Source organism: Neodiprion lecontei, chromosome 5 (assembly GCF_021901455.1).
Source record: "Neodiprion lecontei isolate iyNeoLeco1 chromosome 5, iyNeoLeco1.1, whole genome shotgun sequence".
Lineage (NCBI taxonomy): Eukaryota > Metazoa > Arthropoda > Insecta > Hymenoptera > Diprionidae > Neodiprion > Neodiprion lecontei.
Window position 1 is genome coordinate 22,621,886 of NC_060264.1, and position 23,701 is coordinate 22,645,586.

Below are 23,701 nucleotides of genomic sequence, written 5' to 3' on the forward strand. Positions count from 1 at the left end.
AGTTTCAGTGGTAGATCTGCGAATGAAAGCAACAACATTAAAAACCAATTTGATTGTACCTATAATTGGATGATTGATCGATCCATTCATCGTTTCGTTCGATAATTTGTATTCGGGACTTGGGAAATGATATTGCAAACAATATCAAAATCAAATTACTTTCCCTTTTAATCACGACGTATAAAAAATATTCCATAAAATCGAATAACAGTATAATACATAATACGACGATGATAAATTTCTGCAAAAGTGTTTGTGTTTAATATCGAAAGTGCTGTTTAAATCAATAAATAAAAAAAAAACAAGAAAATTGCTTTTTATTTTTCAGTGTATTTGTGCATAATATATATTTACGTATATATCGTACACAAATACGCGCAATAATAATAATAGTGATATCAGTAATTATATATAGTAGCGATAATATCGATAATACTAATTTGTTTTTGTTTTTTTTTTTTTTTTTTACAATTTGTTTCTCTCCATTTCTCCATGTTTAGTGAGACGTGAAAGAAGAAATATACACACATAGAAGAAAGGCAGAGAGAAAAAGCGAAAAGGAGAAAGTGAGCGAGGAAGAGAGATAGAAAGAAAGAGAGAGAGAGAGAGAGAGAGGGGGGAGAGGAGAGAGAGAAAGAGAGAGAAAGTATAGTTTAAAAAAAGTTGATAACAGAGATAGAAAGTAGCGACGAAAAAGGAGTTAAAACGAAAAAGAAAATACAACTAAATACGCATGAACACATGAAAAAATTTGTGCTTTTTGTTCCGCGATTAAAATAATATATCGAATAGAAGTTGAAGTTTGGTGATAAAGCAGTAAAAAGAAAAACAAAAAGAAAACAAAAACCTTAACAAACAAAAACTATATAAAGAACGAGATATAAATAAAGAAATGGCGATGGTAAACATGAATAACCTATTGAACGGAAAAGATTCGAGGTGGCTACAGTTGGAAGTGTGCCGAGAGTTTCAACGTAACAAATGTACGAGGCCTGACACGGAGTGCAAATTTGCACATCCACCAGCCAACGTTGAGGTACAAAATGGACGAGTCACCGCTTGCTACGACAGTATCAAGGTGAGCAATCAAATTTGTATTATTGCGACAGTTTTTTTTTTTTTTATATGTATCATTTTTTTGCCAAACGTCAGGGTACGCGAATCTCTAGGTAACATTTTTCGTTCTCCTTATAAGACCGGCTCGGGGGATTACTGTGACAAAAAAAAGTTGGACCAACTTAAATCTACTCTATTTGATGATTCGGTGAGTCAATTGATGGGAAAAGTTTTCTTTCGTGGAAGAAGCGGTCTTGTAACTAGCGGATTTATATCGAACGGTTTTATAACGAGAGAGAAGCATTTTAATACACACGCAGCGGATCGAGTAGGAAGAGTCTCGGTTCCTTCCCTCTGTCCAGTCGAAACCTGGTCGTTCCTATCTACCCACACACACATAACTACCCACCCACACTCTTTTAGCCAGCGATATATTTACCTATACACTTTTACTCTCAATTGTGAAACTTATGTACACGTGGGTCTCTCTATGTACCCATCTACATCGGCCCCAGCACTCCCAGCACCAACGGCGGTGGCGGATGATATCTTTCGCGTTGTAATTGCGTCGCATGAACGAGGTCGTTGGTCGTTGGTAATATTGTTAATCGCCGGCGATAAATTTTACCGTATGTTATACATATACATATATGTATGTATGTGTATATATATATATATATATATACTGCATCTGTACGTGGGAGGTTTTTTTTTGTTTCCCCCTTTTTGTTTGTGACTGTATTTAATACACGCGGAGAACGGCTTTTCGGAGTGCATATATTTATATATAACTAATATTATATATATATTAACCTTTTCAAACATAGGCTAGGCACCGTGTATATACGTTATACATTATACATACATGCGCTGGAAGTTTACTTGTCTCTAGGCTTATGTAAGCGAGGAAGGAATGTAAATATATATATATATATATATATATATATATATATATATATATATATATATATATATATATATATATATATATATACTATATACTATATACATTGGGAGTCAGAGGTCTGTAATTTGAGAATAATTACTCAGAATCAATTTACCTGTGTTAACACCCTGTGACCTTGCGCCGTGTCGATGTTTTCCGACCGTTCTTTTTTTTTTTTTTTCTGTACTTTCGTTTCTTCTCAGTAAGACCATTAAATAAATAATCACTTAGTTTTAGTACTCTTGAATAATTCCGCTACTCAGGTATTTCCTACAATATTCATTAGTTGGTTTGACTACTATTTTTTAAACCTCTTACAATTCATTATAGTCTTTAGTTTTCGTTGTTGGGTAATTTAACTACTTTGGTTTGAAATAATAATAATCAATGGCGTATTTTACAAGACTTTTTTAAGACGTAGAATTCGGCTGGATAGCGATTTGTTGCAATTTTCTTGAGCGTGTTTTTCATTGATTCTCCAATTCGTCGTAGAAGAATTAATGGCTTTTGTTTAGTTCGGTTAGGTTAATCTTTGGAAACAGGTTGCCTTATTTTTATGCCACTAAATTTTGAATCTCGCTACAATGTGCGCCGATATTTTTTCCATTCGCTTGCTGCTGGAGGTGGTTGAAATTTTACAACGACGTTTCGAAATTGCTACGTGAGTGTCGAATGCCCGTCTGTTTTACCAACGGTCGATATTATCTAATTGACCTCCGTAATCCGAGTTGTACAAATTCCGACATCGCACGTATTATGTCGTACACAATATGCTTGTGTTGTTACGATACTATAATCTTTATGCGGTAAATGAACGGGGGTAATTAGTTGTCGTTGCCAGCCTATTATATCCGTACGTATCTACCAGGATACGTATCTAGATACGAAGATTACCCCGCCTTAACTCGCCTCAACTTACCCTAATTAACGAAGCTTGCTGGAATTAAAACTACGCGTGCGTGTGTATTCGGCGCTCGGGGGTAAATAAACGAAAGTCAACCGCTGCCTGCTACTTATTACCGCCATTATCGTCGTCATTATCATTATTATATATAACGTATGCACGGGGTCCTGGGAACGGAATCGAATCGATTGTTGAACATCAACACCGAGACGGAAACCGGAAATCTGCGGCAAATAATCATTTTGAAATTGGTAACGTTATCGTAACATTTGATGGTGGGGAAAAATTTGTAATAAAACAAAACACGCTCATATTTCAAAATCTTATTGCTAGTTCCTTCAAAGTCGTCGTAAAATTGAAAAAAAAAAAATAGCGATTTCTTTTCCAATGTTTTGTGTTACGATCGCGTTACTTCAACCTCGTGCACAAATAAGCTTCCGATGCTTGTAGAACCAAACCTTCCGAACCGAACCCTTGCCTTCTTCCCTTTTATCCTTTTACACCAGCCTGCCTACCTGAATGATTGACTGATTGACCGGACAAACGAATGACTTACTAAACCCAATTGCCGTGCGCTCTAACAAGCCTTGAGCGTAACCCGATATCGAACCCTCGAAAAAAGTCATTCACTGTTTTGATTGCAAACTCAACTATGCTTGGCTTATTGAATCATTTCCGGAATCAATTCTTCCTGAAATTGTATCATCATTAGCTCGTTCGTATAATTATGAGAGGTTATTTTTAACCTTGATACTAAATTTTTCCATCAATATGGCTATTGTTCCGCAGCATTGAGCTGATACTAGATTGGCGCAAAATCTGGGCACCGCTCTATCCGATGAGTTTGAAACAATGTGCAACATTGCGTTTTAGAACACAACACTGGGCAAACGATTTGCTGCATTGTGTTTTTCTCCCATTTTTCGAAGCAAGTGCATTCCGCAATTTCTCTTTCAATGTAATAACCTGCAAACATAAATGTGAAACCAAGGCTGAAACAGAAAGAATTAAAAGCAAGGTTGTGCAACGTTGATTAAGAGTGAGAGAATATTTCCCGTCAGAAAATCGAAGGTATATCAATATTGCTCGTTAGCGATGGAAGTAATTCCTCTATTTTACACTGAGAGAAATTTTTTGTTCAGGTCACTCCTCAATCCTTGACTATTTTCATTTTTTACCACAATCAAAAAATACAGTTCTATGTAGAAAATGAAAATAAATTTTGCAGCTGTTACCAGAAAGTCTAGTATCCGTTACTATTCTTTCTCATTACGATCACTGTTACTATATTTTCTTGTATAACTGTTGCGAAAATTTAATGCTTGTGCAAGAATAAATTGACGTTGAAGCCTTGTTTAGCTAAAAAAGTAGAGTAAACCTCACAAACTGATTTTGCGTTGCAATAACCAAAAAAGGATCGGCAATAGCGCAAAATGATTACGCGTACCTCGTTTTTCGTAATTCCAACAATATTCAAACAGTTTTTTTAACGATACCTGTTTTACTGAATTTTTCTAGTCACTGTAACAAATGAAATTTTTCTCAGTGTAAGAATGTCCTCCAAGTTTTGGACACACGCGTAGAAGCAATAAACGATGATGGGAGGCACGAACCCCCGAGAAACTAGAGAAGCTGCATCGTCCGTAGCAGGTGTATTAGGCGTTTGGATTGGTTTAGTGTGGGTATTAGCTGTGAAAATAATCCCTCAGTTTCGGAAAATAGACTCGGTCTGAGCACTCTTTCTCCTCTCCTCGGCCCTCTTATCACTTCGCTTTGACTCCATCGGACGATGGTACATGTGTTACGTCTTTCCGCTCGTCTTGTAAATCTTTCCATGATTCGTTACGGAAAGAAAATCATCCCGCTGCCGATAGCTCGGTGCTACCAGGCTCCTTTTCACTCCTTCAACGTTCGGATCTATTCTCAAACTCCTCCGTGTAATACGAGAATGAGAGGCAAATTAATGGCGCATAACTCTGTCTATCTTCACCGTTGGGCCGCCTCTATCCTTTTGCTTCTTCTCCTCGATGCTCGATGGTGATTAGCACAATGCTGCAGCGTTGCTAGCCATTCCCGCAGACCCGTTTGATCTTTTCAAACAAAATATGTCGAACCGTGCGTTCTTCTTTTCTTCTTCATCGAGAGAAAAATAAAATAATTTTTCATTGTATTTAAGCTGAGAAAAAACGCATCGTAATCGCAACAGCTCTCAGAGAACATATCTTGGAATTTGAAGGAAAAGAACAAAGTTGTTTGCGTTTTCTTGTGTGCTTATTCAAAAACCGCTCTGAAAGTGTCGGTGTACAAAATATGCCAGCGTATAATGGCAGGCGAAATACCGGAAGCTATTTGTGCCGCTTTGCACATGTATACACAAGACGATTTGATCGATCCTCGTTTCAGCGACAAGGATTATATTATGTGGGTTAGGCTTGCGTTCCTCGCATATTCTAGTTTTAGGTTCCTTCAAGAGGGAGATGCGATGCCATTGACAGGTGACATAACTTGCCTTCCTTCCCTTTCCTCCTTCAAACGACGTGTCAGCCGCGGCTCGGGTGGCGCCAGGTATAAAATTCGTGGGGATGAAAAAAGAGAGAGAGAGAGAGCGAGAATACTCGACGAAATATAACATCCAAATGCGAGGGAGCGAAATAAAAAACTACACGTAGAAAGAGAGGAGATACCCCAAGCGAGGGGGTGGAAAAAGGTCGAAGAGTTAGTCTCGATTATCGGTAGAAATTTCTTAACGTTGAGTCGGTCTCCGTATTCTCGGCCATAAAGTGAACACCCATAAAATTTGAAAAACAACCCCATCCCATCAAACACTTGGATATAAAAAGCAGAAGACAATATTAAAATGAATCTATGAGTCATACAGTTTTGTGTAACGATTCTTTTCCCTTTCGTCAGCCATTGTTTTTTTTTTCTTCCTTCTCTTCTAGCCTCAGGTTTATCTTTCATTACCCCATTTTTCGACTGTTATTTATAACTGTTATTACTTTGTTTTTGTACTTGTTTTAATTTTTTTTTTTTTTTTATCTAATTTACACATTAATTACTTTATAGCTTGCCTTTCGTACAACGCGTCCCACTTTTTAGTTATTTTGTATTCCAGTTCGTATTCAGTCGATTCTGTTACTTCTTGTCGATAGATATTTTTTTTTTTGTGTGTATCTGCAGCTTACCGAATGTTTGTTTTCAGTATCATTCCGTTACGTTGCCCTTTGAATTTTTTGTCAAGCCCGTTCTCTGGCATGTCTACTCTTCTCTCTTCTCCTCTCGTCTTGTTTTTCATTTGAAAGAAGAAGACGATGAGAGGAAAATGTGGAGGCGGTAGGCTGCTGCAGGTTCGGTGAGTCGGGGATGAACCGAGGGAGAAGAAGAGGGTGGCTCGGATTCTTGTAAGGGCTTTAGGGTTGCCCGCGTCCGCCATTCTTCGCGGCGGGGGGACTGGGGGGGAAGTGTGAACGAATAATCGATATAGAGGAAAGAGAGAGAGAGAGAGTGAGAGAGAGAGAGGGAGAGAGAGAAAAGCGTGCAAGTGCGACTCGACCTGAGCCTTCACCGAGTCAAACCGTCAGGCGCTTCCCCCCCTACACCTACGTCATGTATAAGATATTCCACGCCAATTCCATCAGACCCGAACTCGCATCTTCTTCGATTTTTCTCACCATATTTTGTCGCATATTCTCACACACGAAAGAAACAGCCTTTAATAGTTTTGGATTTTTTTGATGGTGAGTAAACGAGTTGTAATTTTTCGAAAAATTTCAAGCTTAGTAAAAACTCTACGATTCTCAGGCGTTCGAAAGTCAAAACATAAATTTCGATAAAATTACTTACGGTGAAATTACTCCCAGTGCTCAATTGTAGTACCAAATCATCAGTCGGAATTTCTTCTTCTTTGCATAGCGCCTTATTTATGTAAATGGACGCTGTTTATACGAAGGTGCAAAAAATAAGAAGGGTGGGTAAAAAAATATCCTCTTTTTTACTTGGGCAGATCGGGAGATGCAGCTACCTTATAACCACCTGCTTGTGTATAAGGTGGAATGGGGTGATTTTAATGGTCAAAGAAAATTGTCTGTGCGCGGTGCGCGATATTGAAACGATCGGGAACGAAACCCCGAGGGAAGCAAGAGGCTTCGCTAATCCCTCCCTTCTTCATCGTGTAGTATGTTTTTCCACCTTTCTCTCCCGTTATTTCCGAAAGTACAAAAGAAGAAAGAATTATTATCGGTCCTCGGTGCCTCGGTTCTCTTCTGTACACACGTAATTAAATTTATCGGATAATTGCTTTGTTTAATAATTTTCTTATATATTCTCCAAAGTTTCAATCATCCAATAAATCGATTAGCTAGATCAAAACACGTATAGATGCATGAGTGAAAATTTGTTTTATCTTTGCTACGAATCTTTACCGCAACGGCGTTTCCTTACGCAATAACACGAAGTCGGCGCTGCAGCTTTCGTTAACCACGAGACGAGACGATACGAGATGAGATTAGACGAGGAGAGGAGTTCCGATCCTATTATTGCGGCGAGTAACTCACAATAGCGATCATCAGCTATAAATGGCAATAAAAAACAATGAAACTGACTGCAGGCTAAACGGCTAATTGTGATATACTGCCTTTTTGAGTCTCAGGAACCATTGTTATCATTGTTGTCATTATTACCATTATAATCATTATCGCACCATTTCGTCTATCGCGCGCTCAGCTCAACACAAGAATAATGGTAATGGTTTAACTAATAATCAATATTATACTCGAAAGTAAGGCTGCGTTTATTAATATACTTACATGCTTATACACACAAAGGCGTGATGGACATTTTTTGTCGTTCCTTCATATATACGCGTAAGCGGAGTCACTGCGACTGGTAAATAATATGTAATCCGAATGACGATCACGCTTCAAATAATTACGACTGGTTAGTACGACAATTCGCATTCTCACGTCGGACTTTTAACACTTGGTATAAAATGATATAACGTGTATAGATAGATACACACGTCATGCGGGCAGCGAGCGTTCTTCCTCGTGTATCAAGATTCGCGTTACCTGATTTTCGTATGCAAACGACCCGTATATCATTCCCCCCGAAGCCACCAGACATTCGTCTCTAACGAAGTTCGGAAAAAAAAGAAAAAAAAAAAAAAAAACAGGGACACCAATTTCCTCGTATCGTGAATAAAATCAAGCAGAGTTGAAAAAATAATCAAGAAAAAAAAAAAAAAAAATTTAATCAAACTAACCAGTCGTAAGAGGAAGTGCTAAGAAGAAAGGCAAGCGTTATACGCTGGTACGTCGGTGACGTCATCGTCCAAGTTTACACTGTACATAATTAATCTCGTATATATATAAAGGAATGCCCGCGGATGTTACCGCAGCCGCAGCAGTAACGCGACGGGATGATATCGAATTATACGCGGTATGGTTTCCAGTATCGTGCAAGGTATCATCATCATCACCATCATCGTTACTGTACTGATGATACGAGTATGTGTGGATATAAGTATGCTGGTTAGGTTAGGTTACGTTAACGCGGCGCAAGAGCATTACTATATTTAGAATTTCGTCTACATTTAGCCGTGGAGTAGAAATCTGTGGCGGTGATCGCATAGTCGTGGGCTCGGCGATCCTTCCTTATTGGTATCTCCGTTGACTAAAGATGTTTTTTTCAATTTTCATTGCTGCCCGGATATTTACGGATATTGCAAAAAACATTAATCGCATACTTAAGGAATATTGCGGTAATAATCGAGGTGCCGTAAATCGAAAAAAAACCTCAACCTCCTAGATCTGGCAGAACAAATTACGCGAACGTTACACAGTGAAATTGGAAATACAACCGTTCGACCTTGAGCTACGTCATACGTCTCTGTTCAATCGGAGAGCCCTGACCGTGGCGCCCTCGCGTGAAATGTTTATGCGAAACATTCTTTGCTACTGAAACGCGTGGCGACGCATTCTTCGCGCCTCTTAATTAAACCGCGGCTTATGATAAAGGGTGGTAATTTTAAAGGATTCGGAGATACTGAAAACAATAAAAGTATGTTGCGAGACGGAATTTTTCTCTGAATATAAAGTGGGAAATCTTATCCGGTTATAATGAAAGCGTCTGGTGTAATGACATAAAAAAATAATTGCTTTCTTGAATTCGTGGAAAGTTCGTCTCGTTCGAATCAGACTTTCAACGTTCACAAGACGCAGATCACAACAACAACAACAACAACAACGGTCAACAACAAACGAGAAAACTCTGCTAGCTATTTATAAATAAGGGAGATTCGAGGAAGTCGTTGGACAATAGAAACTTCCGTCTCTCCGCTCGCCACGCTTCGTTCCCATCTTCTCCCATTCTCATCCCTCTTCCTTCTCGCTCTCTTTGCGCGCGTCGCTCGAAGTGGACCGGACTTAATTACTATAGACGACGAGTAAGAGCACGAAGAGGGAGAGGAGGACACGACTGGAAATTGGGGAGGCATACGCTCCTGATGGCGATGCTGTGTTGCTCTCCTTTGTTCCTTCATACCCTTTGGGAATAAGGCGTACCTATTTATCGAAAAAAACGAGCTGGTGAACGAGCGTTTGGTCAAAGTTCAGGAAAAACTGGTCGAAATCGAGGAACAATTACTCCTGAAATTCTGTCTCCTTGTCAGTGCGGCATTCCGATTGATTCTGAATCGTTTCCTCTTGTCTCACAGAAATTGGAGTCAAAGTCGTTCGAAACCCGCTGAGACATTAGCCAAATAAATTCCAAATCTGCTGAAAATTTCGATTAAATCTGTATGAAAGACGTAAATAGATGAGAAAAAGAAACCAATTCGTTCGAGTTCTCCCGCAAAACAAGGACCTTAATTTTCCTGGTTCGGAATTTCTTGTGATATACAGCCTGCGCTCCTCTTATTTACGGATTTCTGTCTCCTTGGCTTTCGGAACGTCAAAATTCATTTATTCATTCTATTCCTTCGATTGTTCGTCGTCTGACCTCCACTTCGGATTCTGGCCCTCCAACCTCCCGTCAGCTTGGAGATCTTCTCTCATCTCTCATGAGACGTAGTAATGATATTCCCGGGAATTCCAGGAGGAATTTTCATTATCATGGACCCAGAGAACAAACCCTCTCTCTCTCTCTCTCTCTTTCTCTTTCTCTTTCATCGTCTCGACGCCGTCGCCTCGACGTCGACATTGTCGTCTTAAACGCGAGCTGTTCTTACAAAACGCCCCCGCGGTTAACGCGTTTCATTATAATCTTCCTCATTGTTCCCCATATACTAATGCTGTTGTCCGATCCTGTTGCAGCCACGACGATGTTATAAATACCCGAATTAGTCGACGTAAAAGCCGGAAGCTATAAACGGGAGGATCACCAATTTTGAGTGTCACTCCACCCCCCTGCACCCACTTCCCCCCCTCGCCGCCCATTTTCTGTTTAAATTCAGGCCGGAGATGGCGAAGACATCCATCATCGGGTTCTACCGTTCGCGTATCGTAAAATTTCAAATACATCAAGTATTTTAAAACAATGGCACTAGAAGAAGTGGCTGAGAAAATTTAATTGGTTCTAATTTAGGGTAAATGCACCATTTGTGATCACTCACGTTAATTCGCCTTTTCATCTCTTCAATCACTCGATTCATGCCGGAAAACCGACTCTTAACTAAGTTATAGCCAAAAGTTTTTTATACTTGGTACACATTGTATTGTTTTTAAAAGTAGTCTTTACGAGATTAAACCACCTCTTTGCCATTTGTGGCCATAACCTCAACTTACGCGTAATGAATATGCCCGAAACGGGATGAAACGATGGCCACAACTGGTATAACTAAGGTGAGTGGAACCGGTACTACTACTCTACATAAAACAAACGAGATTTCGATAAACGAAGGTGAGGATGATGGTGATAGAGCAATTAGCGCGGCGGACAGTTCCAGCGATAGTTTCTATAGTTGAGTAGCGTTAGTCCATTAACGAAGAAACAGGAAAAGAGCGGAGGAAAGAAAAAAGCGAAAAAGGCGAGAGGAAAATAAGAGATTGACAATTCCTTTGATCGATTAGAGCAAGCTAATGTGATCAGGGAATGGCAATGATCGTCTTTGGCTGGTTTCAGGTTCGCTAAAGTTTCTTTCATCACGCATTTTGCACTTGCCTCATTGACGCCTGCGGCGGCTCCTTAAGCCCGTTTCTCTTTACAGCCAATGTGTATATACATTTATCTTCTTTTTTTTTTTAATTTCATTTTTCCTTATTCAGGTATCCACACGTGTATTAGTTTGCGCTCGTTTCTACAGGGTGTCGATACTGACACTATATTTGATAGGACGAGTCTTTTCGTTACTTTTCTCATCCAATTTCTACCGAGATATAATAAAATTGATCAAGTAACGTAAAAGGTGTCATCGTTATTAGGTGCCACTCTGTTTTTTGTGGTATCATATCATGAAAAAAAACTTCACAGAGTTGATTTATTGATAAAACCAATCTTTGGTGGGTTTCAAAGACATGTTACAAGAATCGCGAATATAGGTTGGTCCTCTTCATGGTATTATCTCGCCGATCATTGACTTTGTCAGAATAGCGGCCAGGAAAACTGCGCGGCCTTAAACGAAGCGTGTATTTTTTGCGTTGACCGTAGTTCCCATGCTGAGAGGACACTTGTCCAGATATGGTTATTTTAAGGAACCGATCACTTGCACGTTCTTCGCCAAAACTGTTCATGAATAAAATATGATACAAAGTAGTGCTCGTTTCGTTGCGTCGTTACCGATCACCGTGTACGGAAGACGCATTTACAGTAGACGATGGTGGTGGTGGCCTACCTCAGTCTGTCGGCTCACACACGGTTTCACCAACTGTCGTGTATAGCACAAGCTCAGGTACAATGAGGACGAGGAACGAGTGTGGGTGCGTTCGCGGCGAGGAGATGGAAGAGAGAGAGTCGAATCGAGTTTGAGTCTCCTCTCGACTCGTCTCTACTCGTTGAGGAGTGGAGAGACGATGACGTGGACTCGGGCGACAAACCGGTCCTCCTCTCCTCCCGTCTGGCCTTCGATGATGATGCGAACGCGGTGCAGCCGCACCGGGTAGCGTGAGCAGTACGAGGGCCGGTAGCCAGCTCTGGCTATGGTGGCAGCGACGATATTTTCCCGCGTTGCATCTGGAGTAGCCGAGCAAGTAGTCCCAGTCGTAGGCGTAGCTGGTAATCGATAATTTAAGCAGTTCTCCACTTCACTCCACTCGGAGTAGAAGGAAATTGACCATTATTTATCCATACCCGGTCACCGGATGCTGATGATGCTTGCATCGTTCGCTTTGCTCTCCGACTGTCCTCCAGCTCCAGCATCGTGCATCGTAATTAACCGACTGACAATTACCCTAACATGGTCACTCGGTGGTTTTTCATATTTTTCACAATTCCATGCTATCTCCAGATGGAATCACTGACCAGGATTAGCTGAATTAGATGGTCTCGAGTCATGGAAATGAGGAAAAGGATTGTTAATGATGAGGAACTTGGTGGAAGCGTTTAACTTTCCATTGCCGAGAGTGGAGAAATAGTATCAATCGTCCCGACATGGTTACTTGATAACGTTTACTATCTTATAACGTTCCTTGCTGTTTTGAGAAAGGACGACTTACCAGGATCAGTCGAAGCAAATGGTCTCAGGTTATAGAAACGTGGAAAAGGATTGTTGATGATGAACTTGATGGAACCGATCTATTATCCAGTATAGAACCAGCATGAAATAATCTTAAACATATTCTCCATTCTTCAATGAGATTCCTACGAAGTGCGAACCTTACTTTTTTGCTCCCGCGCAGATGGTCGAAATATCGTATCAAAGTGCCAAGCCCACATGCGGTTCCTACCATACGATAATGGTGACGGTGTAGGATTTCGTGAGTTTTCTCTCTTCTTTCCTAGGGTGTGAGTAGTAGACGCATAAGCGTGCACTGGTGCGTAGGTCGTGACGTAGGCTTGGATTCATTTGTACGCGTTAGGTAGAGGAGTGTACGTCTCGCGTGTGTGAAGCAAAGCGAGCCGAGCCGAGCCGAGATCGTTAAAGCGACCGATGTTAAACTTCCCACGCTTAGCTTCGCGACACGGCGATAACCACTAGAAACAACACGACCTAAACCTAACCTAACCCAACCCAACCCAGCTCTAAGCCGACCTAACTTGCCTAGAAACTGAACTAATACTCGTCGATTGTGAGTAACGACCGGACGGTGAAAACACGGGGAAATGGTCAGTATCGCGCTTTTGGTGTTACTCCACACGAGTTATACGTATTTTTCAATCTCAGCTTTTCCTCTCATTTTGGCAACGACAACGATTCTACAGCCAGGACTTTTCTTCTGAGTCTAATTGAAACGAGTCGTTATACTCGACGTTTTAATATACCGACCACCAAAGAAAAGAAAAAGTAATAAAGAAGAAAAAATAAGAAGCTTTGAACGATGAATTATACAGCCGTTATTATATTTTCTCTTTATTTCATCGTGATGCATAATAATACACAAGATGCCGAGAGAAGAGGGTGTGGATTCGGGTGTAAGTAAGGGCAAAGAGAGAGAGAGAGAGAGAGAGAGAGAGAGAGAGAGAGAGAGAGAGAGAGAGAGAGAGAGAGAGAGAGGTGAAACATGGCGTACACCAACTGAAAGTACGCAGGGTAGATACCTGAGAAGAGTTGGCGGAGGGCTTGGCGAAGATCGATTATTTTTAACGACCGTGCAGCTCGCAGAGTTTCAGTTCTCCTCGCGAGACGTGCATACATACTATCGCCAACTGGGGCTGCTACTCGTGTGTTGGTATGCCGATGAGAAAAGCGATACGAAGTGGGAGGGACAAAGTGAGAGAGCGAGAGAAAGAGAGAGAGAAAGATGTGGTAGTAGATGGACGGATTCGCAAATCTCTCTCTCTGCCTCCGGAATTATTCTGGTGAAACGAGAGAGCCTCAAACCCAGCAGCAGCAGTTATGGAACATCGCAAACGTCGCTTCATTTGTCGGTTTGCTCATCCGCGGGCTGATGTTACCATGGTCTCTTCTCTTTCCCGGCACGAGTGTTAGGAGAGAATAACGGATAGAAAGAGTGAGAGAAGAGCAAGTTGCACCCCTGTTCTGGACCCGATGGTCCAGGGTGCTCCTCTCTCAATTTTTCTCTTCAAGCAGCCCTGATCGCCGCAGCGGGGAACAAAGGAGACGATTCTTTCGGAAGACAAACTTTGATGATGGTACGAGGTTTTATTATTCCTCTCTTCGCCCTTCTCCCTTCTTTTTTATATTCTGAATTTTCATTTAGGGGCCTCTTTCTTCTTATTTCATTTAGGGAAGTAATCATTCGTCGGTCGGCGAACCAGGTCTAAGTGCTTTGCATTCTTACTTCCGGGGGTTGAGCCGCCAGTCGGTCCAACCACGGCTTTCCGGCGGCTTCGCCTCGTCATTGTTGTCACTTTATCCCCTGAGCCGGACGCCCAGAGTCCAACTTCCGAGTCAAAATGAATCCTTCTGTGATCCCCAGAAAAATTTTGATGAAAAGTTTACAGTGTCATAACCGAGAGGGATGTGGAGAGCTGCTGCTAGGTTCGGTTCGGTTGGCAGGATTGTTGATATCATCGCGCCCAAGTGCCTGGAAAGTGGAGGAGTGCCTGCTCTGTATTGTTATACGTATGCCTACCGTATAACCGTACTTTAAACTCGGGCAATATACACGTAGATATATAGGTGTGTGTATATATATATATATATATATATATCTGCACGCCCACCGACCGACCCCACGCGTTTTCCAACCTTCTTACCAACAAACACGAATATTTTCCGCGCTATATGATTTCCACCCCCTGCAGCACCGGCATCAATCCGCCAAGCGGGCCGGCTTGTATAAGCTGTACGGATAAAAATATGCAAAAGTAAGTGGTTTTCCGTTTTACCAGAGGAAGCAAACAAGCCCGGGGCAGTTCGAAGCTGTTCTAATAGAAAGAGAGGAGCTCTTCCGGTTCCTCTCTCTTTTTCATTCCATTCGAATTTGCTTTTCAACTCGTTATCCCCGATTTTTGGCATCAGAGAAGAAAAAAAAACAACTTGTCCCAGAAGCTGGACTTGAAATTTGTTCCGAAAGTGGTACTGGCAAACAATTACCTTATCACCGTTGTATTTAGTTGAGCGAGCTGGTCTCCAGATTGTTGAGGACGAAGGTTTTGCGTTTGTCGAATTTTTAAACAGTTCACGACCAGTACCCGCTTTCGAAGAGGGAGAGAAAGAAAGAAAGAAAGGGAGAGAGAGGCACTGGTGCATCGGCTCTCAGTCGGGAGTTGTTAATGGAAACCCATTGTTCTCTAATCAAATCACTCGTTCATCCCCTTACTGGTCCCGCCTCACTCTCTCTCTCTCTCTCTCTCTCTCTCTCTCTCTCTCTCTCTCTCTCTCTCTCTCTCTCTTTTTCTCTCTCTCTCTCTCTCTCTCTCTCTTTTTCTCTCTCTCCAGAAATGAGAGCGGCATCAGTAGGAGAAGAGAGAAAATCTCTCCTGTAAATAGAAACAGATTCCGCCAAAGGATAACCTCCTACGCGCTTGAACAATTCTTCCTTCCTTCTAGAAATTTGTATGCAGAACTGCGTGCCCTCGGTGTAGGTACAGGGAAATAGAAAGGGAGGAAAGAGTGAGGCTCCCAAAGAGGCCATTGAGTACCGGAACAACGGAGTTGGGAAACTGTGTTGCGGAAAACAGAAGACGTAGTTTAGAAACATTGTTTCCGGCCCAATTCGAAAAAGGTAGGGAACGGTGAACGAGACTCGAATTTCGTCCATCGACACGAGGAAGAAGGCGAGAAATGTGCCAAACGCCGAAGCATCAACGGCAGCAAAATGCGACCACAATACGGGTTACACACGGTTGTTGTATTATTATTTAATTTTCTGCCAAACCTTGGCGTTATTAACACCGACGTTACTGTTTCCACCTCGACCCTGACACTATGATCGAAACCTAGTCAAGACAATGGCCGTCGAAAGATCCCCCCGAGTACTTGATGATGACTACGTACAATTCTGAGACTGGAACACTCGGAGCCCGGTGGTGTAACCATGACGAAACTAATATGTGTGCAGTGGCGTGACTGAGAAATGGAAATGGAAATTGATATTGGGGCTGGGAGCGCCGTCAGCCGCACTGATTCAACATTCGGATGAGTAGAGACAGAGTACGCGAGTGGACGTAGGCAGCGGCAGAAGTATGACGCATCCGAATGAATGCGTAAATAATTCAGGTCTCAATTACGTAAATTGAGGGGTGAACTAGAGAGGACATCCCTACCAGCATTCACTGTTCCCCCGGTAGTCGGCACACCGTGATGGGAAATCCCTGTAACCTTCATGAATGCTCCTCTAATTTCTACCGTTGGCTGATTCCCGATCCGCCAAAATTCTTTACTCAAATCTTTCACCCTTTTTTTCTGCCTCCTTTTCCGGGTCAGAAGTGGGCAGATTACCCGGTGGCCTTGGTCGTTATATAATTGCCGGGAAACTGTAGCTGATGGGCGGGAATTGAGTGCGGCTAACCACCGTCACTGGGAGAGGGAGAAGTACGATGAGGTGTGTGTGCACAGTGCTGCACATCCGCCGTCGCTCGCAGAGAGGCGAGATAGTTGCTCGGATAACCGAGTACTGCCCGCCTCGTTCTGAAAAGATACACAGAGAGAGAGAGAGAGAGAGAGAGAGAGAGAGAGAGAGAGAGAGAGAGAGAAGGAAGGGGAGCCAGGAAGTTAACGCACAGAAAGGACGGAAGGGAGCGAGTGACGAGGGAGTTTCCTAGTCCGTGTCGATGTACACGCTCTTTCTCTTTCTCTGTCTCTTTTCTCTTCCTTCCTTTCTTTCGGGCGCGTGGATCTTTTCACGGTGCTTTTCAACCCGCACAAAGCACCCCCAGAGATGAGTAGATATCCCGTGGTAATTGCACGCCTTCGTCGTTTTGTACCATTCCATTCCGTTCCTACATGCCCTGGTTAGGCAGCCCTCTCTTTTTCTCTTCCCTTATATACCTACCGATCCTTAAGCTCGCTACTTCTTTTCAGCTAAAAATATAATTACCAAATATTCCTGCTGCCGGAAGGTTTTTACAACTCTGACAACACTTTCTTGACGATTCAAACCGGTTCGTGTCACGTGTCAGTGTGTTTCATTGAAAAGCTTGATTCACTTCATGGTCTTCTTGTTCGGTTTGTTCTTCGTTACGCTGTTATATGACCGCGGAGGGATAGATATGATGATAGTGACACGATAAGGAGAAAGTATGTATTGGGCCAGAACAAGAGCAAGCTGCGTGGGTAGATAGCGCACGCTCTACCCGTTCGTCGTAATGGAGATTCGGTGAAAGATTCTCACCAAACATCGAGAGCGATATTACGCCGTCATCAGCACCACCGCACTTTGAAAAAGCAGCCTTTGGTTCACTGTTTACGCCGATACGATGATACGATATTCCTCATCCTGATTCGTAGACTTGCACCGCATCCGGCCCAAATCAAACATCAAACCTAACGTCGAGCTTGATAGGAAAAAACATCACCTATCATAAATTCGGACATGCACTGTCACGCCGCATCAGGCAAGAAGAATATGAGAGAAAAGGGGTTAGGTGCGACTCGTGGCAGCTGATCAAACATAAATATCGCGCTAGTAAGCGGCGACGACGAAACTCAACGTGAAACAGCAGCAACAGCATTAGCTTTGCTGGTAGTTGTTAATGTATTTGTGTTGGCGAACCAAGTTACTCAGTCACTCAGTTAGCCAGTCACTCAGTCAGCCAGTCCTAACTGTATCTCTTATTCTTCTCGGTACGTGATCTTATTTTCTAGACTAGAACCATCACGCCTTCAATGCTCACCTGCTAAGATAGCTTCTGCTCGAAAATAGCAGGGCCATTGCTATCGCTGGTAGAAAAAGCGGAGCATCGAGATACTCCGTCAATTTCATTTTGTTTTCTAGTTTTATCAATATATTTTTTGCTCTTTGGTGAATGCAGTTAACTACAGACGCATAGGATGTGAAAAATATGCGCACTAGATGCGTCCCTTATTAATTTTGTTACTCTACTTTTAGTTTTTTTCATCTATAGTCCTGGGCTTTGAGCGTGCGATAATAAAACGTCAATCCCAAACGTGGACAGAGGTTTATCGGTGCCCCAGACTTTGGCATATCGTTTTTTCTTTTTTTCATTTGTTTCACTTGCCAATAATATCGATCACGCTTTACCGTATACTTATAACCGATAGACTGACTAATGTGTTTGTTTTATGTTTCTCTATTCCAGGTGAGTTATCCAGGTTATTTCAAGTGCTTACACACTACCGCCGATCGGTGAGTAATTTCCTTGCCGTTCTTTAACACGTTTATTCTCTGCATGGATGGCATATTACGTCTTATTCCCATTTTTCCACAATCAAAACAAACTCAACTTTTATCTCTGATGTCGAGTACGAAATAACGTAACGTGAGAATATTTAATTCCACGTTTGCGCATAAGGGTTAAAGGCGTTACCTATACGTATACCTACGCGTGGATGAAAAGAAAAGAAGAGGAATAAAGAAAAGAAGAGAGAGGGATAGAATATCGTCTGTAGTGCAGCCACGTAGCGCCGTTTGTCGATCGTACCGCAATAATTCCTTATTGCTCCTCCAACCCCTCGGCCCCGAAACCCAGCCTTAAAATCCCACCCGAGCAGTATTTTCTCTCTCTCTTCCCCTCTCTTTCTCTCTCCGTACCTCTCACTCTCTCACCACCCTCTGACCTTTCCCGAAAGCAAGGAGACCGCCATCGTAGGTATACCACTATCATCTTCATTTACAAATACCACCGAGAGATAAGACACGCGGTAAACGTTAACGCTCTGAATAGAAACCGCTTCTCGAGCTTTCCTCCCCATCCGACCAGCTAGCGATGGGATCTGCACCAGGAGTCTCGAAATCATTTCTCGAAGGAGTCGTAGATTCCTTTTTTACCTCTTGAAAAATGTATACGTGACAAGCGAGTACGAGTTTGACGGCACGTGATACATTTACAGCGCAGCTTACAGTCTTTACAACCGGTTGTCTGACGTTGCGAAGATGAAGAGGGTTAGTAAAAAAAATTTTTCTTCTCCACCGACAGAACTCTTTTCATCAGCGTCATTATCGTCATCAGAACGATCTATTCCCGTGATGATATAACTTAACTGGCGCACTAGAGCTGAAATTGAGCAATGAATAAACAGTTTAAGTGATGAAGTAGATAGAATGATGGGCACTAAATGTGCGTTACATAAACTTTTCACAAATTTTCTCGTTGTATTTACAACCGTTTCTTTACACACCAATCATTTGATGCAATCGAGACTCTCCCCCAGGAGAATACCATCACGCGTATTCACATTAAATTTGTTCCACGGTACCGTTTCATGATGTCGTCATTACTCGCCCGTTGAGAAAACTCGATACTGATCCTTGAAACTCGACTGACGAAAAGAAATCATACACTAGGTGAAAAAGCCTTTCATAAGCGAGCAAACTAGTACCTGAAGAGGAATTACACGAGTTCATGAAGAAGAAAATTCCTCTTCTCTTTTCTCCTCCGTTGGAGCATCACGTGCTTCTTATAACTCGCGGCGCGTTTATTTCGTAAGTAAGAAGTAAGCATTGTACAGAACGAGGGCGTCCCTACTCTCCCCTTCGTTAACTTCTTCAGCCACCAACCACCCCTTCACCCTCCCCGCTGACGCGGAGGTGAAGTAACGTCACTGGCGCAGTGTATGAAGCAGCACCGCGACCACTTTGGGCTACCCAAGAGCATGCTGTTGGAGAACTGGCCTCGTGTGACCACCTGGCAGTTTGTCGCGAGGTGTTTGTAGCCGTCTTACGCTCCACTTTACGCAGTGCAAACTTGACGAGGTGACGTCGGTGGCCGGGACTTGGTCAGGCGCACCCGAGCATACCAAGTCCGGGTGGTATTCTGGTCATGTACCTATTCCCCGTTCCCTTCCCCGCCCCTCGTCGACCACGGGCTTCGGGGCGCTGTGCGGTATTAATTGGCTTACGAGGCGACACTCATTAGCACTTTGTGAGCACCGAGCATCCCCGGGAACGCCCTGCAACCTCTTCTGGATACGGTGATGCTGGTGTTAGTCCTCTAAGTCTGCTGCACTCGTAGTGATTCGATATTGAGCACACCTTGTTCAGTTCTTCGACTCATGCTGATCCATTCATTTGTTATCCTTATTGTGAGGGAAAAACACGAGATAATGTTTTGTTCAGCATGCTCTTGAACAGTTACGGGCACTATCTATGTGGAAAGAATGGGCTATTCCAGTAACCTTGAGAAATAAATGAGCCAACGTACAGTACAGATCACTCGATGTCATACACGATTCGGGAGTTCTAGTTTGGTAGTGTTTTTACAACGATTACGAGAGTCTGAAAGTCTTCGTTTAGCTTGGCGGGGAAGGCAACAACAACGGTAACAAGAACTAATTGCGCGATCCAAGTGATCCACTCGAGATTGTCTTAGATGCGGTAACGGCAGGCAGAGAAGGGCGGAAGGAACTCAACTCGGAGATAAGTTGGTGGGGGCCCCAATACTGTCCTCGTCCCGTAGTTCTCCATACCTTATTGCTACACTATGTATACTACACCGACGACCGACCTTGCGGACAATGGGGGTGTGTCTTTTCCCATTCCACCTACCTGCCGTAGACAATGTTGCCTCGATAAGGCATTGTTCCACCTACAGTCTCCGGCTATATAACCCGCTCCCGGCTATATTACTACTCTCTATACATCTGGATCTGCACGACTCTTATACATGCCTCATCTCTGTCTCTATCTTCTCTCCTACCCTCGATTCGGGCCACCCTATGTGCTGCAGGGTTCTTCCGGATTTACATCACCGGCGTTAAAATACGATAGATATGATCGTCGTCATCATCATCATCGTCGTCGTCGTCGTCGAAGAAATTCGACTTGTTTTCAATATCATGGTCCTGGCTCTTTTTCTCATTCTGACTCTTAGCCTTCTGGCTCGTTTCTTTATTCTTTGGTCTTCTCGAGTAGATATATCAATAGCTGAAGTGGCAGGCGATTGGGAGGAGGTTTTAAATATATGCAAATATCCACCATTCAACAAGGTCGAGGAGCTCAGACGATCCGACTAGAGAACAGCGATTAATAAGACGCGGTTCGGTGCTCTTTCCAGAAGTGTAGAGAAATCCTATCTCTGTGGAGAAGGATTTCTTACTTTTTTTTAGTTTCTTCCTTGTCTTCATCTTCTTCGATGGATATTCGCGGACATGTCTCTCTTTCGCGTATATCTATAAAACTCGCGATTGTTTGCCAGAGAAGGAAAGAGGAGAAAAGAGAGCAGCGCTGCAGCTCAACGGCTCCTCCTCTTCAAGTCTCGTTACTTTGGTCGTTCTTCTTTCAACGACTCTCAGACGCTCCCGCTCGGGGCTCTCTGTAAAGGTTTCCACCCTGCCTCTGCACGACACACGGTGCGCTTATGATGGTAGGATATCGAAAAGGAGGAGCAACTAACCTCGAAGATTACTGCACTCGTCCTCTGCCCGCGGACCCTATTCATAATAGTCACGTTTTGATCGACGGTGACACGGTTCCCTGTCTTTCTCAGGCTGATCGTCGTTTTTTTAAATCGTACAATCATTTTTCCTGCATGGCATTGTTACTGTTGGAAGGAATGAGGCAAAGCAAGGCAATCTGGAGGGTGAAATCCCGAGATATTCGATATAGGGTCGAGTCGGTGGATGTTGCCTTGAGAAGAGCTTCGCAAACCAGGCTGATAATAATTAAACCTAGGAAAACACGAGGAAAGTGAGGAGGAGGGATGGAAGAGGGAAAAGCAAGAAGAGCAGTTTCACAGTGAAATGGCTCTCTCGCACCCGCTTATGCGGGAATTAATTCCTAAATTGCCGCTCCGAATATTATCTTGTAACGTTTGAGGGTTCGCTGCTACCACCGTCAAGCGATATTATATTCCGAGAAACTCAACTCGACGCGCCTCGGCTTAAATGCGCCTAAAGTATTCCCCTGGATGCTGGTGTAACAGAGGGATGAAAGTAACAGCGATGATCCAACGGTTTTTCACCCCGAACCAGACCAGACAACAAAGATATTCTCGCGGACAGCGGCGCGCGGCTATCCTTGCTTCTTCTTCTCCGTTTTAGGTCGATCTGTGTGGTTGTTGTATCACAGTTTTCATTTCAACGGGATTAAATTAAAGCCGGGATATTCTCTGCGACGATGATGAGTATTAAAGGAAATTAATGAATGACGGATGAAAATTGCAGAGAAATTGTGAGCATACGTTACAACACAAAAACCTTTATGAAGTCAAGTTAGATAAAAAGATAAAGAAGGTTAGGAAAAAGTTGGAATGGGTCGATGAAAAAAACCGTTTGGTAAAGCGGGAAGTAGGGATGGAAAGAAACGAATGTCTGAGCTGAGGTTGATCATTCTTGAAGTCTTCAGAGGGGCTGCTGCACTTGGCGAAGAACCTTTCCGCGTAAAGTCACTCGACGTTACTCAAAGTCACTCAGTCCAAACTCTCCAAAGTCACGTGGTCGTTTAAAGTTGTTTCTCTCGAAAGGTTTTAATTCGCGAACAAGCCGTTTACGAGTGTTTTTAACCCATGAAATGATCTGAAGTTTAGCCAGTCTCCAATAAGAATAATCATCAAAAGCATTAGCATTACATTTTAGCCAGCAGCAGCTTAGAGATTACGAATACGTCAAAAGTAGCTCCAGTTTCCCCGAACCGCAGTATGCAAAGTACATAAATCGGGTATTTTCCAGTACGGTCTCAAGAGGATGAAGCAGCGGTGGCAGCAGCCAAGTCTGGACGAGGAAAGTCGAGAGAGGAGAGAGCGAGTATTACGGCAATTAGGGCGGATGCCATGTCCCGTGCCCTGGCTTTACTTGGGTAAAGTCCGCAAATGCGTTGCATATTTTAAAGATTTCTCGCGCGATGCTCGTCCGCAGTTTATACGCTGCCTAGTAGCTGGTCGTTTGAGCTTCGCTAAAATATTCAGGACATTTGGCGGCGGCGGCGCTGTCAAGATAAGAAGAGAAGAAACATCCACGGTCTGATCCTCCGTGATTTGGGGTCGCTCGACCTTAGCGATGATTCCGAAATATCGATGTCGCCAAGTGTCTCGCATTGAAAAAGCACGGTACTACAGTGTTCCCCATTACTCGAGGCCATTACAAAGCAGCTCGTTGAGGCTTAGCGAAGAAGAATGAGGAACCGACTCACACTCCCTTTTGAACGACCTTATTCAGAGTAGATCAGTATGGTAATTAATAATATCGAAGGTCTGTCCGCCGAGGGAGTAAGGCCTCAATCTGTCTGCTCTAATAGCGTCTTCCGAAGTGGGTACCCACCCGCCCCTGGTCTCGAACTATCCTCCTCGCCGCACGCTTCCGGGTGTGATTAATCGAACTTGGTAAGGAGTGCAATTGCGGTCTTCTCTCCTCTCGGCACGTGGCCTCCTAATACTGTGTAATAACCGCGGCATAGCTGTGTATCGAATTGACGTTAAAATGTACGTAGAGGAAGGAGGTCGCCCGACGATTTTATTGTAGTAGAGTTATCGCCGCTGTTATCCATGTTGCGCTAGGAGGTATACTTCCAGCGATTTATCTATAAATAAAAGTAACGCAGGCCGGATCAGGCTGTAAAATTTTACCGTCCAAATACTGCGGCATGAAACCGACCAAACCACGTCGGTGGGACAGGCAGGCAGGC

At 43.0% G+C, this 23,701-nt stretch overlaps 1 protein-coding gene across 19 annotated transcripts in view; it reads left to right on the plus strand.

The window, feature by feature from the left end:
- Positions 1 to 23,701, plus strand: part of LOC107223117 (protein muscleblind) — a 282,556-nt gene that overhangs the window by 141,454 nt on the left and 117,401 nt on the right. For all 19 annotated transcript variants that reach the window (XR_006904567.1, XR_006904568.1, XM_046740801.1 and 16 more), the window contains one exon: positions 501 to 1,078. Coding sequence is in view for 17 of the 19 variants with exons in the window: in XM_046740801.1 (XP_046596757.1) it covers positions 893 to 1,078 (186 nt within the window). In the remaining 2 variants the exon portion in view is untranslated. The remainder of the gene's footprint in view (positions 1 to 500; positions 1,079 to 23,701) is intronic.